General features: G+C 35.2%; 1 protein-coding gene across 6 annotated transcripts in view; it reads left to right on the forward strand.

Annotated features, from left to right (window-relative positions):
- The window catches only part of BRAF (B-Raf proto-oncogene, serine/threonine kinase), a 149,568-nt gene that overhangs the window by 67,233 nt on the left and 66,533 nt on the right, over nucleotides 1–15,802 (forward strand). For all 6 annotated transcript variants that reach the window (XM_028489662.2, XM_028489664.2, XM_028489663.2 and 3 more), the window contains exons 3-5: nucleotides 1,870–2,133; nucleotides 10,056–10,159; nucleotides 11,004–11,106. In XM_028489662.2, coding sequence (XP_028345463.1) covers nucleotides 1,870–2,133; nucleotides 10,056–10,159; nucleotides 11,004–11,106 — 471 coding nt within the window. The remainder of the gene's footprint in view (nucleotides 1–1,869; nucleotides 2,134–10,055; nucleotides 10,160–11,003; nucleotides 11,107–15,802) is intronic.

Consider the following 15,802-nt stretch of genomic DNA (forward strand, 5'->3'; position numbering starts at 1 on the left):
TTTCATTTTTGTGGTTTGAGCCCCGAACACTACTAGGTACATGTGTGCTCAATATATATTTATTGAATGATCGAAATCTCAATAAGTGGATCATACTGAAAAAGATGCCCTTAAGTAATTAGCCCATCGAACTGAAAGCTAAATAGAAATACAGCTCAGAAAATTTTGGACTGATTTGGTTATAATGCTTGAGATGCTGTGAAACATTTCAGGGTCAGTGTTGGACAACTATTAGATTGTAAAGGAGAGGGCATTTTGGTGTAGTTTAGGCCCATTACTTCAGTGGCTCATTTTAGTATTTTCCCTCCCCAACCCCCCAAAAATTATGTGGTAGGATCAAGCATATCAGGTGTGGTGGCCTATATTGAAATGAAATTTCTCCTTTATTCTCCTCTACCTTAGATAATTCTCCCTTGCTTATAGAATAAAGTTCAGGCTTCATGACATAGTATATACATTCTCTACAAGCTGGGTCCTTACCTACTTTTCCAGTCTTATTATTTGTGTTCCTGTTCTTCACTTAAATTTCACAAACATCTATTGATCCCTTGATATGTCCCAGGTATTGTATGACATTCAGCTATACTAGTCCATAGTTTTCCTCTATGTCTTAAAATTTCTTACCTCCTTACTCTGTTACAAAATTTCTCCTGTGCTACACAGTACTCTCTTCTCCCCACTTAACTCCATCTATCTAAATGCTAACCTTTTAAGACCCCCCCTTTCCTTACTCTTATCTTGTATCAAGAACATTCTTTGTTTAGTTCTCATGTACAATACTTGCACAAATAAAAATGCATCCATCTGCTTCTTTGTAGCCTAATAAGTGATGGGAAATGCCATTTTTTAGAATCTTTGATTCTTTTAAATCTTTGTAGCCTTTCATAAATCTTTATAGTGTTGCATCTATTTGGGGTGGTAGGGAGACATGGTGGATTATAGTGTGGGGGAAGGTGATTACTACTGCCTCAAAGAACCATGGACACATACATTCCAATTCATTCCATCTCTTTATTTTCAGTATCATTCTGTTTCCAAGCTTCTTCCTACTTTTAGAATATGATATCTTATGTGATCATTTGACCTTATAGCTTTAGTAAAATGAAACTTCTAGAAAGATACCCTGATGGATAATGGCCTCAAAATTTCTTGACTGCAGGGTGTAAACTACCTTTTCAAACAAAATTCTATTCTCTAAGCAGTATTTGATGGGAAAGGGGAGGTCATAAGATATCCATAGTGAGTAAAAGAAGGTATTCTAACTAATAGCTGTTCCAGAAAAAAAAAGTGGCAGTTATACATCCTCTAATCCCTGTTGAGATCTTGGTGGTAATGGTGAGATCTGACACTGTGTACCTTAGTCGTGTTTTTTGACAGATCTCTCTAACACCTCATCTCCTTTTCAGCCTCTCTCTCAGTTCTTTAGAGAGAGAGAGGCAGAGAGAAGTATGAAACCTTATATGCCTACAACTTTTCTGGAAAAAAAATTAATAGGGTATTTATTTGTGATGTATTAGTATTTTATCTTATGTTAGATATGTAGTTTGGAATATAAATTGAGATTTGGCCAGAAAATTGCAAATACTGGTTTTTAAAAATTAATATTCATGGCTATTATAGATATATATATATGTGTGTGTGTGTGTGTGTGTCAGTTTCTAGATGTAGTGTCTTATAACAAAAGATTTATCAGTTTAAATGTAAAAGTACTAATTTACAATACTTCCAGCACTTATTTTGTAATTTGTAATACAAAATCGTGTTAGCTAGATTATAAAGAGATTATAATCAAAGACTTAAATTTCATATTTCCTTTTGTTACTGTCAGGAAAAAGTCCAGATTCAATGTAAGTCTACTTTATTTTATAGGCCTATGAAGAATACACCAGCAAGCTAGATGCCCTCCAACAAAGAGAACAACAGTTATTGGAATCCCTGGGGAATGGAACTGATTTTTCTGTTTCTAGCTCTGCATCAACAGACACCGTTACATCTTCTTCCTCTTCTAGCCTTTCAGTGCTGCCTTCATCTCTTTCAGTTTTTCAAAATCCCACAGATGTGTCACGGAGCAACCCCAAGTCACCACAAAAACCTATCGTTAGAGTCTTCCTGCCCAATAAACAGAGGACAGTGGTGAGTCAACTTTAATATCATCATTGCTTTTTCTTTGTATTTTTCAGAAAGACTAGTTGTTGAAAATGAAGTGTGATACCCAGTGGTCATGCAAATTATAAGCATCCATTTCAAACAAGAATGGAAAAGACAATTATTTGGTGCCTAAGTCTGTGTTCCTTAACTGGAACAAATTGCATTGTTTTTAGTGTCAGATTTGACAATTATACCTGTTTGTCAAACTTGAACCGCACTCAAGTCTGAGTACTAGTGCCAGGGCTCCAAATAAAGGTTAAAGTTTCCCTTGTGAATTCTTAACTATAGACCTGTTCATATCATAGCGTGTGGGGTTCATAATTATAATACCTGCATTATTCAGGAATTCTTAACCCAAGAAATTAACAACTGGTCCTGAAGTGGTAATAGCATTCAGGCACTGGGCAGAAACAAATGCAAACCCTCCCTTAGCCCATATAGGTCTCATGGAATTCACATACAGAATGCCTCAATGACAAGGTCAAAATCACAAGTTATAATATGCAAGGAAACAGTCTACCATCAGTACATTAGAAGACTTAAAAATAGCAGGATTAGATTCCTAAGAAGGAAACAAATAGAATTTCTAGGTGGCCTAAAAATTTAAAACTCAGTGGATGAGTCATCATCTCTGAAGTATTATTGCTAAAAATGATTGTGTTGAATGTTAAACTTCTGGACTTTCCATTTTATAAGAAACATGGGATAAAGGGAAAAGTTAAGCACCATGAGGAAGCAATTCAGACAAATTCAGAAGGTGGACATTCTATAAGACAAACAGCCTGGACCCAGTGTCATAGAGGATAAAAGGTTGGGGATTATTCTACACTGAATAAGACTAAAGAGACAAAACAAATGCATTGTGTGATCCTGGTTTGGGACCAGGGTGGGGAAGAGCTGTAGAAGTCCTTCTTGAGATAGGAAATGTTGAGTGTTGATTGAATATAATGTGTTCTTATAGAATTATTAGTTTTCTTAAGTGTGACAGTAGAGATATTTTTATGTAGGAGAATGTCTTTATTAGGAAATACATGCTTAAATATTTAGGGGTAAATTGTCATGATGCCTGCAATCTCCCTCCCGCCCCTTTTTTGAAATAAAACTTACATATAGTAAAGTGTACAAATCTCAGGTGTACAGCTCAGTGACTTTCTACATGTGTAAGTGCCATGCAGACCAAAATATAGAACATTTCTAATGTGAGTGTTCTCTTGTGTTCCCTCAATTCAGTGACCACCTTCAAGAGTAACCACTATTCTGAATTCTATCTCAGTCAATTTAGAACTTACTTTCAAATGGTATGATGGAAACAAAATGTTAAAGAGAGAAAACAAATATGAAAAAATAATTTTAGGATCTGAGAGAACTTGGATGTTAATTGTACCACTCCTTCTAATTTTCTGTGTTTGAAATTTTTCATAGTAGAGTTGGAAAAATTCAAAGAACATAGAACAAAAGAAAAATAGAAAGTTAAAAAGAAACAATTGCCACTAGGAAAAAAAAGCTGATGAACATATTCATGCTGATTTGAGGAAGTAGCAAAGGTTTAGAAAAGAACATTCATAAGGTTTTTAACTTCTTTATTTAGGAAACTTATTTATATGGAAAAGTATAAAGGACAATATATTAAACACCTGTGTTTAGTCACCTACAATGAACAAGTATTAATGTTTGTTATATTTGCTTCATATTACACACACACATACAACATATATCCATACATACGTACATATATATATATATTTAGGTTCCTCTTACCTGTCCCATTCCCTTCCCAAACATCCTTCATCCCACCTTGTCCCCCAAGAAGTAGCCACTATGATAAATGTGGGGTACATTCAATCGATATTTTTATATTTTACTACATGGATATGTACCTATAAGCTTTTTAATATATAAAATAGTATGATACTGTATGTAATGTTCAACATCTTGTCCTTTTTATTCAAAATTATAATTTCAGGGTATACATATGTATGTGTTGATACATATAGGTCTGATTCTTTTCAATTTAACAGTTTATCCTGACAGACATCTAGGTTATGTTCAGTTTTTTTGTTATTACTAACAGTGCTAAAATATGAACATCTTTATACAGGACTCTTTGTCTACAGGTAACGGGGTATTTCCAAGTTGCAGACCTGTAAGTGGATCTCTCAATGGGAAATGCAGATTTGGTTCAAAGGCTGTAAATACCAGGTGTCTGAAAAAAATATCTAAAACTACTAAATTAATTTTAATATCTGTGGGGAGGAAGCTCTCGAAGCAGCTTATCTTTTTTTGTTTCCTATCTTTTTTTTGGTGTCTAACAATTAGTAGGTATTCTATAAGTATTTTTGAAAGAATGAGGCTTTGGGTTTACTGTAGCCTGAGATTTGTAAATAAATATCTGCTGATTGGTATTAACCCTGATTGTATCTAACATAATGAAAGGAAGGACAGTGGGACAGATAGGGCATCGTTGGATCCTTCAAAATCATGCCTTGGTTGTGTGATAATTAAAGCAAGAAATGTTTATGGAATGGAAGAGATAAGGAGAAGCTAAACAAGCTGTTCTTGTTTTAGCCAGTTTGAGGAAAAATATGTAAAGAGCACAAAAACGTGTAGGAAACTCTAACTCTCTTACTAGCACAAGTAAGTAGTTTTAATGGAATAGATTGAGTAAAGGGACATCATTAGAGTAAATGCTAGAACCCCAGAGAATACCCTCCCTCTCCCTTTATTTATTTATTTTTTTTAGCATAAGCAAAGCAGAAACCTCTAAGTTCTGCAAGTGATGAAAGAGAGTTACACATTCCATCCTTTTGTAGACAAGAAGAATACCTGTTGCATGGTGGTTTACAGTTTGTAAAAATGTTCCGCCACACTCTCATTTGATCCTCATAGTGACTTTGTGAGGCAGAGTACTATATGGAGCAGTATTAACTCATGTTGATATTTAAAATACTGTGTTTAATTGTAATAAAATAGCTGTGAAGTCTGGGACATTCTTGACTCCTCATAAATTCTGTTAACTTTTGCCACAGTGAAAGGACTTAATCTGTTGCTAGATAAGTTTTCCCCCTTGGAGGTCTAATGAGGTAATTGATTAAATTTAGTTTTGGTTTTCGATTTAATTGGGACCAGCAATTTAGGAGTAAAAGACCTACCACCTTTATCACTTGTTCTTTGTCAGTTAAATACAACTTGACCAGGAGGCATACTTAATTCTAAAATCGCTTTCACCTTAGGAAGTTTTGGTAGTATATATAGTCAGCCTCTTTTTACTTTAAAAAGACCATGTTATAAGCAGATCATATTAAATTTTTCCTTTTATTATGTTGTGAATTGGTTTAACAGTCTATAATAATAAACTATATTATGACTGGTTTAACAGTCCTAAAAAAGGACTTGACATCAAGGTAAGTTATGATAAAATCAGGAAGCTATAAATTAGGTTTATTTAACAAACCCATATATTAGCATGTATAATCTGTGCCAGTTTATACAAGGAGATCTCAGTGTATCATGAAGTTTACTTAAAGCATGTAATAAAGTCTGCATTGTAAAGAATTTAAACTACCAAATTAATCTAGTAGCTCAGATAATTAAACATGTAGTAATTGTGATGGCCACCTGAATTTTGATGGCCACTCCTTTAGGAAGGAGTTCTTAAGGTTTTAAGAGAACATTTTATAGGGAAAATTTTAAACATACACAAAAGTAGGGTAATGTGGTGGACCATCATGAATCCATTGATAAAAGATGATTTATGTTCACTTTACAAACTGGTATGTTAAAGTTTAGACTGATACATTTTGTTTTGGTCTAAATTTTCCTTTGGCAAATATTCAGATGATTACATTGACTATAGATCTTTGTTAAGGTAGGATGCTTGTTTTTAAATCATTTTAGAGAAAAGTTATTGCTGCTTTGACAGCCTAATCAGGGACATTTAATTTTGTAATTTGGAGAAGAGGCATTAACCTGGTTCTTTTGAAAATGTCTTTTTAGTCTTTTCAGCCTTAAAATTTGAGACAGTGCTCCCCTTCCCCTTTTCCTTTTTGAATAGGTAATTCTTTCATGTGGTATTTACATCAGGAAATCTTGTTTCCACCTCTACCTCTATACATCCAGTTTCCCCTGTACCTTTTAGGTAACTATTTTTATTTGGTTGTGTGTGTGCGTGTGTGTGTTTTCTGGGTTTCTTCATGTAGCAAGAAGAAAATAGATATATTCTTATTTCTCCAGTCCTCTTCATACACACGAGGTATCATACTGTATATATCATTCTGTATTTTGCTTTTAATGTTTATGTAGGCTATCCTGGAAATTTTCCATTTCCACATATAGTATGCTTAAATATTCTTTTTTATAGCTATAGATTCCATTGTATAGGTGTACTATAGTTTACCAGTTAAATTATGGTATGCCAAAAGTAGGCTTCCTTGATCAAAGAGAAATTTACATTTGTAATTTTGATAAGAAACTTTCAAATTTTGCTTCACAGGTTTTGCTTAGTCTTGCATTGCTATCAGCAGCGTATGAGATGCCTGTTTACCATAACCTCATCAACAGAGTATGTTGTCAAACTTTTGTATTTTTGCCAACGTGATAAATGAAAGATATTTTGGCAAGTTTGAGTTTGCTTTTCTCTGAGGTTGAACACCTTTTCATAAGTTTGAAGGCCGTTTATATTTCTGTTTTCCTGAACTGTCTTTCATGTCCTTTGCCCATTGATCCTGATCTCAATTTTTCAGGAGCTCTTTATATATCATGAAGATTATATGCCTCTTATATAGGTTGCAAATATTTTTTTCCCAGTTTGCATTTGTCTTTTGACTTTGCTTATATAGTCATCCCTCAGTATCTGCAGGGGATTGGTTCCAGGACCCCCTGAGGATACCAAAATCCTTGGATGCTCAAGTCCCTTATATAAAATGGCATAGTATTTGCATATAACCTATGCACATCCTCCTGTATACTTTAAATCATCTCTAGATTACTTATAGTAGGCAAATTTAAGTTTTGCTTTTTTGGAACTTTCTGGAATTTTTTCTGAATATTTTTGATCCTCAGTTGGTTGAATCCACGGATGTGGCACCCACGATATGGAGGGCTGACTGTAGTATGTTGTGTGTGTTTTGCCATCTAAAAAGTTCTTAGTTATGTGTAGGTGAATTTAACATTTTTCTTTTATGGCTTCCAGACTTTGCATCATAGATTTATAGGCCTTCTTCACTTGAGGTTATAAAGGAGCTTGCCATGTGTTTCTTCCAGTTCTTTTATGGTTTGTCCCCTCCTTCCTTCAACATTTAAATATTTGATCCATTTGGAATTTACCCTAGTATACAGTATGTAGTATGGGTGAACCTTTTTTTCCTAGATTGGTTCCAGTAGTTCCAACATCAGTTATTTAAAAGTTCATTTTTATCCTATTTCAGATGCTACCTTTATTTTATTTTGATTTTCTTTATGTGTTGGAGTCTGCTTTGGTCTTTCTGTTTTATTCTGTTGGTCTGTCAGTCTGTTGAACAGGTATCATGAAGGAACAAAAATCAACCTACAGAAGTGAATGAAGGACTGATAGGTGACCTTCCCTTGGTGATAAGAGTGGAAAACCAAATTTTTGCCTACTGATGAAACATATATACACCTTGGAATCAACCTGTTCAGAGAAGCATAAGGGAGCATAGCTATATTAGAAGATGGTATTACAGGAGTGCATGAGGGGAATTACCAAAGGAACTGAAAGGTTGATAGCCCCAGCCCATTGATGACCTCGTATGCCATATTAAGGAATTTGAATTTTGTCCTATAAATAACTGGAAAATTTTGAGAAGACTAATGAAATGTAAGGTTATATCTTAGAATGGGGTTCTAAATCTGAGTTCAGTGGTCTCCTCAGCAGTCCATAATGGGCTTGAAATTTTATGTTCCAGAGAGAGTATCTAAGGCTTTCATCAGGTTCTCAGAAGTATTTGACTCGCACACATGTTAAGAATACCTTCTTTAGAAAGACTTCACTGATAACATGGGGATAGGATAGATTGGATGGGGTTTAAAACTAAAGATAGGGTTGCCAATCAAGAAGTTTTTGCTTTAGAGTAGGCAGAATATGAGTTGCAGAGGGAAAAAATAAGCTTTCCCGTCTGTTCATTATTTCTGGAAGGTATGGCCAGTTCTCACGATTTGCAGTAGTTATGTTCTATACATTCCCTGAATTAGTGAATACTGAACCATTGCTCCTAGGAGAAATGCAGGATTACTGTTATAAATGAGCCAAAGATGGCCTCTGTATATTGGCCCCTAGATTGTTTATTTCTTCACAGCCGACTGGGGTCCATTAGCTTAAAAGTCACCTGGCACTTGTCTACAGTATGAGAGCTAGAAAAAGAAGGCAGTGTCACCTTGATTAACCTCAGCTGGGAAAGTATGCCTTGAGCAACTCAAATTTTTAAGTCCTCTGCGCATGTCTGCAAAAGCACTGCAAGTATTGATTTTGGGGTTACAAATAAATTTTAGCAAACAGACAAATTTGCAAATGCAGAGTCTATGAATAAAGAGGATCAACTGTACCAATCCAGTCTCTTGAATATTTCCAATGATGAACCTACTCCCTCGTCGTAAACTTTTCCCTTGGTGGATAGTTTTAACGGTTATATTGAGCTAAAATCTGCCTCCTGTGTTATCTAATCTTAGGTCCTAATCTGGCTTTCTCGATTGTTCCCCTTCAATATACTGTTTAGATTCAGCTGTCTTATATTCATTTTCACTCCATTTTTCCCCCTCTAGCATAAGTTTCCCAATTTCTTTGGAAACTTTTGGTTTGCTAAGTACTTTAGTGATTTAAAAGAATGAAACCTTTAATTTTGTTATTAACATTTCCTCTGTCTGCACTCCCCTCCCCCCATAAAGACTGACCAACCTGAACTCCCCTTGCTTCACTTTAGTCTACACTGTGTTTGTCAGTCCTTTTTCAGTTTTAAATTATTCGGATTAATATCTGGGGAGATGGGTCACTGGCAGAAAAGGCCAGGATAGAGATAACTTCAAATTTACAGAAAGATTCTTATCTCTATTTTCAGCGCCTCTATTCTCCCCGCTCCTAATGTCATCTCTGCTTCTCCTTAGGTTAGCTTCGTTCTGTAGCCAGGTTTTCTCACTGTACTAGGGAAGATGGCCATTAGGGACTCCAGATTTCTATCCTTTTGGAACACTTTAACTACAGTAGAAACAAACTTCTCTCAACCAGTGTCCATCTATCAGTTAAGGAAAGAACTCTGGTACTGTTTGGGTCATATATCTAGCCTTGGATTAGGGATATGGGAAACTGATTAGCCAGCTTATGTCATGTGTAGCCAGAAAAGTAGTGACCCTTGTGACTGATGGCCTCTCCAGAACCATGTGGTTTTTAGGGAAGGGTGGGTTCCCAGAGGAAATAGGAGTGCTAAACAACTAAACAGCAAATATCAACTATACACATTAAGACAGGTATTTTCTTCTGCTATGTTTAGGATCAGTAAGACATCTCTTAGGGACCATCATTATGATTGAAGGATTAGAGTTTTCAGCTTTGAACAATGTTGGATCAAAATTGATTTTGCTTTAAATGTTGACATCTGTTATTTCTCAGTGGTGAGCACATAGGGATCTGTAGTATTTTCTGTTCTTTTATATGTTTAATATATTTTGTAATTTTAATAAAAAACTAAAAATTAATTTTGCTTTGATTTAATTTGGTGAGTACTAATAGATACTTGAGTCATAATTTCCCATTAATATTGTTAGTGAAGTAATTTTCTGACATAGTAATCCATATGACATTTTAAAGGTGTTATAAAGGTAAATTATTGGTTTTTTTCAATGATGTGAAAAATATATAATTTATTTCCTTTACCTCATATCATATGTTTATGATACCATAGGTACCTGCAAGGTGTGGAGTTACAGTCCGGGACAGCCTAAAGAAAGCACTGATGATGAGAGGTCTAATCCCAGAGTGCTGTGCTGTTTACAGAATTCAGGATGGGTATGGTTTGTATGTGATGTGAAACTTTGTTTAAAAAAGGAAAAAAAAAACTCAGACATGAAATTTTGGGGTTTTCTGTAAGATCTTTACCCAAACCTAGGGTATTGAAAATCAACTTCAGGAAAAAAAATATTAAAACTAAGTTAATTAGCCTAAAGAAATCTTGTAGGCCCTTTGAGGAGTTAACATTAGATAATTTCTTGTGATGATAGTGTTTGTTTCTCTGATCAAATGACTTTGTTTAGAGTTTGAGATTCTTAAAATTTTTGCACTATTTTTTATGTGTCTTATTTGAATAATGGACTCTTTCCCAGTCCTTTATTTTTAATATAAACTCATAGTTTCACAAAAGACTTACCAAAATTAACATTTTATATTGAATTATTTTTCAGAAAGCATCTAAAATTGTGCCATGAGCCCCCCAACCCCAATCTTGAGTCCCATTTTTTTAAAACAAAAAAAGTGTCTCCTTTTTCGGGCGTATTGTCCCTTGAGTACTCTTTTTCTTTGAATGGGTAGGTAAATCCATACCTGTGGTTTTTTTTTTTTTTTTTTGGACCCCAGGAACAATCCATTTTCTGCTGTTGTAGGTCTTTTCTGGAGCTGACTTGAAGAAAAGAGTACATCTCTTTACCCTGCTGTTTGTCCAAGAGTGATACATTTATTTGGGGTAAACTTAAAAATTAATTTATTGCCATTTAAATTTCTAACGATGGAAGACCAGGGAGCCAAAACTCCCTCACCATTACTAGCCCCTCAATAACCAATTTTCATATCTTCAGCATGAGGTTTATGAAGATCTTTAGATATGATAACCAAGAAAGGCTGTGTCTACACTTTTCAGAGAGAAGAAACCAATTGGCTGGGATACTGATATTTCCTGGCTTACTGGAGAGGAATTGCATGTAGAAGTGTTGGAGAATGTTCCACTTACAACACACAACTTTGTATGTACCTTTATATTTTTTTTAATGTCAAAAATCTTCAAGTTCATGTGAATGAATTTTTATGTAGAGAATATGAAGTATGGATGAATAATTTTGCTGTTGATATTTTACCTAAGTTGAAAATCAGTTCTGTTATTTTAAAAAAGCAGCACATATTTAAAGAGTTTTTGTTTTATTCATTATACTTTATTTTTAATTTAAAAATAACATATATGTATGTATATAATTGACTCACTTTGTTGTACACCTGAAACTAACACAACATTGTAAATCAACTATATTTCAATTTTTAAAAATTCAAAAAAAGTAATAGATATTCATTATTGAAAGAAAATTCTTAAAAATTTGAGTGGTACGAAAGTATATCAAGTAAAAACGTGAAGGTACCCTACCAGAGGTAAACAGTTGTTCATTGATTATTGTGTAGTCTTCCAAAGTCTTTCTATATATAAAACATGTGTCTGAACCCAAAGTTTTCTCCTTTCTTTTTTTTCTCCCTTCCCTTTCCTTCATTATTTTCCATTTTTTCCTTTTTTTAAAACTAAAAAATGGAATCATGTTTTGTATGATATTCTTCTTTTTTTTTTTTTTTTTAAGTTAAGCAAAGCATCATGGGCATCTTTCCATGTCAGTACACCTAGCTTTATAATGATTGCATAATAGTCCGTAAGAATATAAATTCGGTATATTTAACCATCCCTCTTAATAGACATTTAAGTTTTTAAGAAATCTGTTATATACATGGTAAAGAGACTCTTTCTGCATACATCTTGATACACTTGTGTAAATGTTTCTGGAAGATAGACTAATGGAAGTCGAATAGCTCTCCGTGAGGACTGAAGAAAGATAGATGTTAAAAGCTCTCCTTCAGTACTTCTCCCTTTATCTGGTTTTTGCATTTGCCAGAACCTAGCCTAAGCTAAGTGTCACCAGCATGAGGCCTGGTACAGTGGAACCTCTCTACCTCAGAGATAAGGTAGAGGGTACAGTTCCAGAGCTTGAGAACCTGTCCTCTAAAAGAGTAGCCAGGAGCCAAGATTAGAGTGATCTGTAAGGCAGGAATGCACTTCTTACTTTTCTGTATATGGAATTTGGACCACAGTTTATGTTTCTAGATGGATAGTTATTGCTACGCTTTTGGCATCAAGTGTTTTCCCTGTGCCTTGTTGATTAGTACAGCTGGGCTCTTTTGATTTCCTGGGGGGTGTTAGTGTTTTGGAGGCTACATTAGCAGTGAATAATGAGATCAGGTTTGTGCTTCAATAGATAAGGTATCTTTTGGAGGAGTGTAAGATACACCTGATGCCAGTCAGATTTACTGTGTAGCAGATAGTTTTATAATGATGAGATAAGGAGTTCACTACTATTGACTTTTTTTTTAACCTGTAGAATTTTGAGAGGATAAATCTTAAGATTTTTTATTTAAGTTTTTAGGAATTTAAAAAAAAGTACTCTTCTTCTTATTCTTCTTAATTAGAAACTGGATTTGAGGGGGTAAAAGAAGATCTAAGTTACTAACCTTAAGCAGTGCCTCAGGAGGGTCCTTTTGCCACAAGAGGATCATGAAAGCAAACTGCAGGTTAGCTGCAGAGTATGGAAATCTTCACAACACAGTTGGAGAGCTGCCAGTTAATATTTGTTGAGATCTTTTCATTTGCCAATATTTTGTCTGATCTGGGGATATAACAATTAGTAAGAAAACAGTATCCCTGCCTTAGAGTAGAGAGACAGATGATTTAATTAAAAATTTTCATAAGCACTCTTAATTACTGTGTATGTTTAAAGTGCTATAGATACACAGAGTATAGAGATTCCTAACCTGGCCTTTGAGGAGTCAGGAAGTTTTCCCAAAGGAAGAAATATGAAAGCTGTGGCCTGATGGATGCGGGAAGAGCAGATGAAGAGTGAAGGGAAGAGTACTCTGGACAGGGACTTCCCAGGTGGCGCAGTGGTTAAGAATCCGCCTGCCAATGCAGGGGACACGGGTTTGAGCCCTGGTCCGGGAAGATCCCACATGCTGTGGAGCAGCTAAGCCTGTGCACTGCAACTACTGAGCCTGCGCTCTTGAGCCCGCGCTCTGCAGCAAGAGAAGCCCGCGCACCGCAATGAAGAGTAGCCCCCGCTTGCCACAACTAGAGAAAGCCCGTGTGCAGCAACGGAGACCCAAAACAGCCATAAATAAATATATATATAAAAAAAAAGTACTCTAGGCAGAGGGAACAGCAAGAAAGCATGTTACCTTTTCAGTTTTGAAAGAAGTTCAGAATGGATGATACAAAGTTGGAGAGGGGACTGTTAGAGTGTAGCGTGTATATGGGTGGAGTAAGCTCATGAGAGTCCTTGTAAGCTATGTTAAAGATTTAGACTTTTCCCTAAAATCATTGGAAATTTAACGATTATAATAGGCAGGGGAGCAGTGTGGTTAGATTTGTGTTTTGGAATGATTGCTCTTAGTGTCATAGAGAGGCAAGAGTAAGCCTGTGTTCTGCTTAGAGAGGGAAAGAAATTCTCTCTCTGCTTCTCTGGGCTGGTTTTTGTTGACTACTGGAGGCAGGCTGCTTGTGCCTCCTGGTTTCATAGTCTGTTATAAAAGCGATACCTTCAGTATATGCCTGTATCCCAGGAATCCTTGGGAACTGACAGGGGGCAGGGAAGGTAGAGAAACCAGACTAAAAACAGATGCCATGTGTCCAGACCTTCCCATTTTCTATAGGCACTAAAGTTAATGTCTTCCCTCAGACAACCCCACAACTTACAAATTAATGCATGCAAATTACCTGTTCTATGGCCCCCACGAGTTTACCATCCATGTCTTGAATTCCAAAATAAGCATAAGTTGTGGCCCAAAAGAAAAGATATACCTTCCTGTGCCCACCTTTATTGACAAAGGTATATTCACGGATAGAGGTATATGTCACTTACTCAGTTTATGCTCAAATGCATACCCACATTTTCTCCTGCTCAGGTGTTTTTCCTTTCCTTTCTGCTTTCCTCCCTCCTGCCCTCCTTCCTTCTGTCTCTTTTTTCCCCCCTTCCTTTACATACAGAAACAACCAGTTACACATAGTTTTCACATATAAGTCAGTGACAGGAAGAAAGACTGCAACTGAGTAGATTAAAGAAGGAAGAGAAATTAGGGCTTCATGAAAGTCCGCAGATTATTAGGTGATTGAGAGTATGAGTAGTTAGCAAAAAGGATAAAGTGACTATAAAATGCTGATTTGATTCCTGTGAATATGTTTTGTGTTTTTCTGTGCTCTAATTTCCAGAGATTATGCTAGCAATATAAAAAGATGCTTGCTTTAGTAAATAGTAGCCACATAAATATTAAAGAAGATTTTCTAATTGCTTTTATATCCAGAGACAAATGGAAAAGAAACAAAGCTAAAAGCAGTCAGTTGCTTTTTTATATCCCCTAGAAAGTGATACATAGACAAAAAGGTGAAGAAAACAAGAGCTACTCTTAAAACTATCTAAATGTTCTCAAAAAGCCAGAATGGATGATGTGCCAAGATATCATTTTCTTGATGAAGTATTATTTTTAATAACATTTTATCGTGTTAAATATGTGTTTATTGAAAAGAGTTTGATAAAGTGGGTGTTGAAATCAATTTAATGGATCATGAAAAGCATTTACATGCAGTAGAATGGATTAGAAAATTCTGATATGAATTATGTATAGTTAGGGTAATATTATTATATGAATACAGGTGTGTCCTGGATCATGATGTATTTTTCTTACTATTGTGTGTGATTAATGCTGTCTGAAAAACTGAGATGAACTGAGAATATACAGCAAAGAACAAAGGACAAAATAGTCACCCATGCTCTCATCACTCTCAAATAGCCATTGTTAACATTTTGTTATTTGTTTATCCTTTTTATGTTTTCTGCTTCTTATATATACAAACGAAACAGTTTTAAACAATTTCTGGTTTTGTTCGTTATCAAGATAGAGGTTCCCTGGCACAGTTCTGTTTATGTGACCCATGTTTGGCTTCTGACATGGAGTTCTTACATGTTGCCTTTTAAGTTTCACATAGAGGAATGTTCACAGATACATTTAGGTGTTCTAATCCTCTAACAAACTGATAATTTGTTAAAAGTAGTTCTTACCTTCTGTTAGGTGATTTTCCTGTCCCTTGTCCTAAGTTAACAAGTTTAGGTAGGGTTGATCTGATTTTCATATAATTATAAACTAGTATTTTTTTAAATAAATTCTTTTTTACATTTTAATCAAAGTATATTACATTTTAATCAAATGTATATAGTTTTTAAGGTAGTGCAGAGGGGTTTACCAAAAAAAATCATTTGTTGCCCTATCCCTTGTTAGCCTCTAATGCCACTCTCCAGAGGAAATCATTCTTTTTTTTTTTTTATTAGGTCCCATTTGTTTATTTTTGTTTTTATTTCCATTACTCTAGGAGGTGGATCAAAAAAGATCTTGCTGTGATTTATGTCAAAGAGTGTTCTTCCTATGTTTTCCTCTACGAGCTTTATACTGTCCGGTCTTACATTTAGGTCTCGAATCCATTTTGAGTTTATTTTTGTGTATGGTGTTAGGGAGTGTTCTAATTTCATTCTTTTACATGTAGCCGTCCAGTTTTCCCAGCACCACTTATTGAAGAGAATGTCTTTTCTCCATTGTATACCCTTGCCTCCTTTGTCATAGATTAGTTCACCATAGGTGTGTGGG

This window comes from Physeter macrocephalus, chromosome 5 (assembly GCF_002837175.3).
Source record: "Physeter macrocephalus isolate SW-GA chromosome 5, ASM283717v5, whole genome shotgun sequence".
Taxonomy (NCBI): Eukaryota; Metazoa; Chordata; class Mammalia; order Artiodactyla; family Physeteridae; genus Physeter; species Physeter macrocephalus.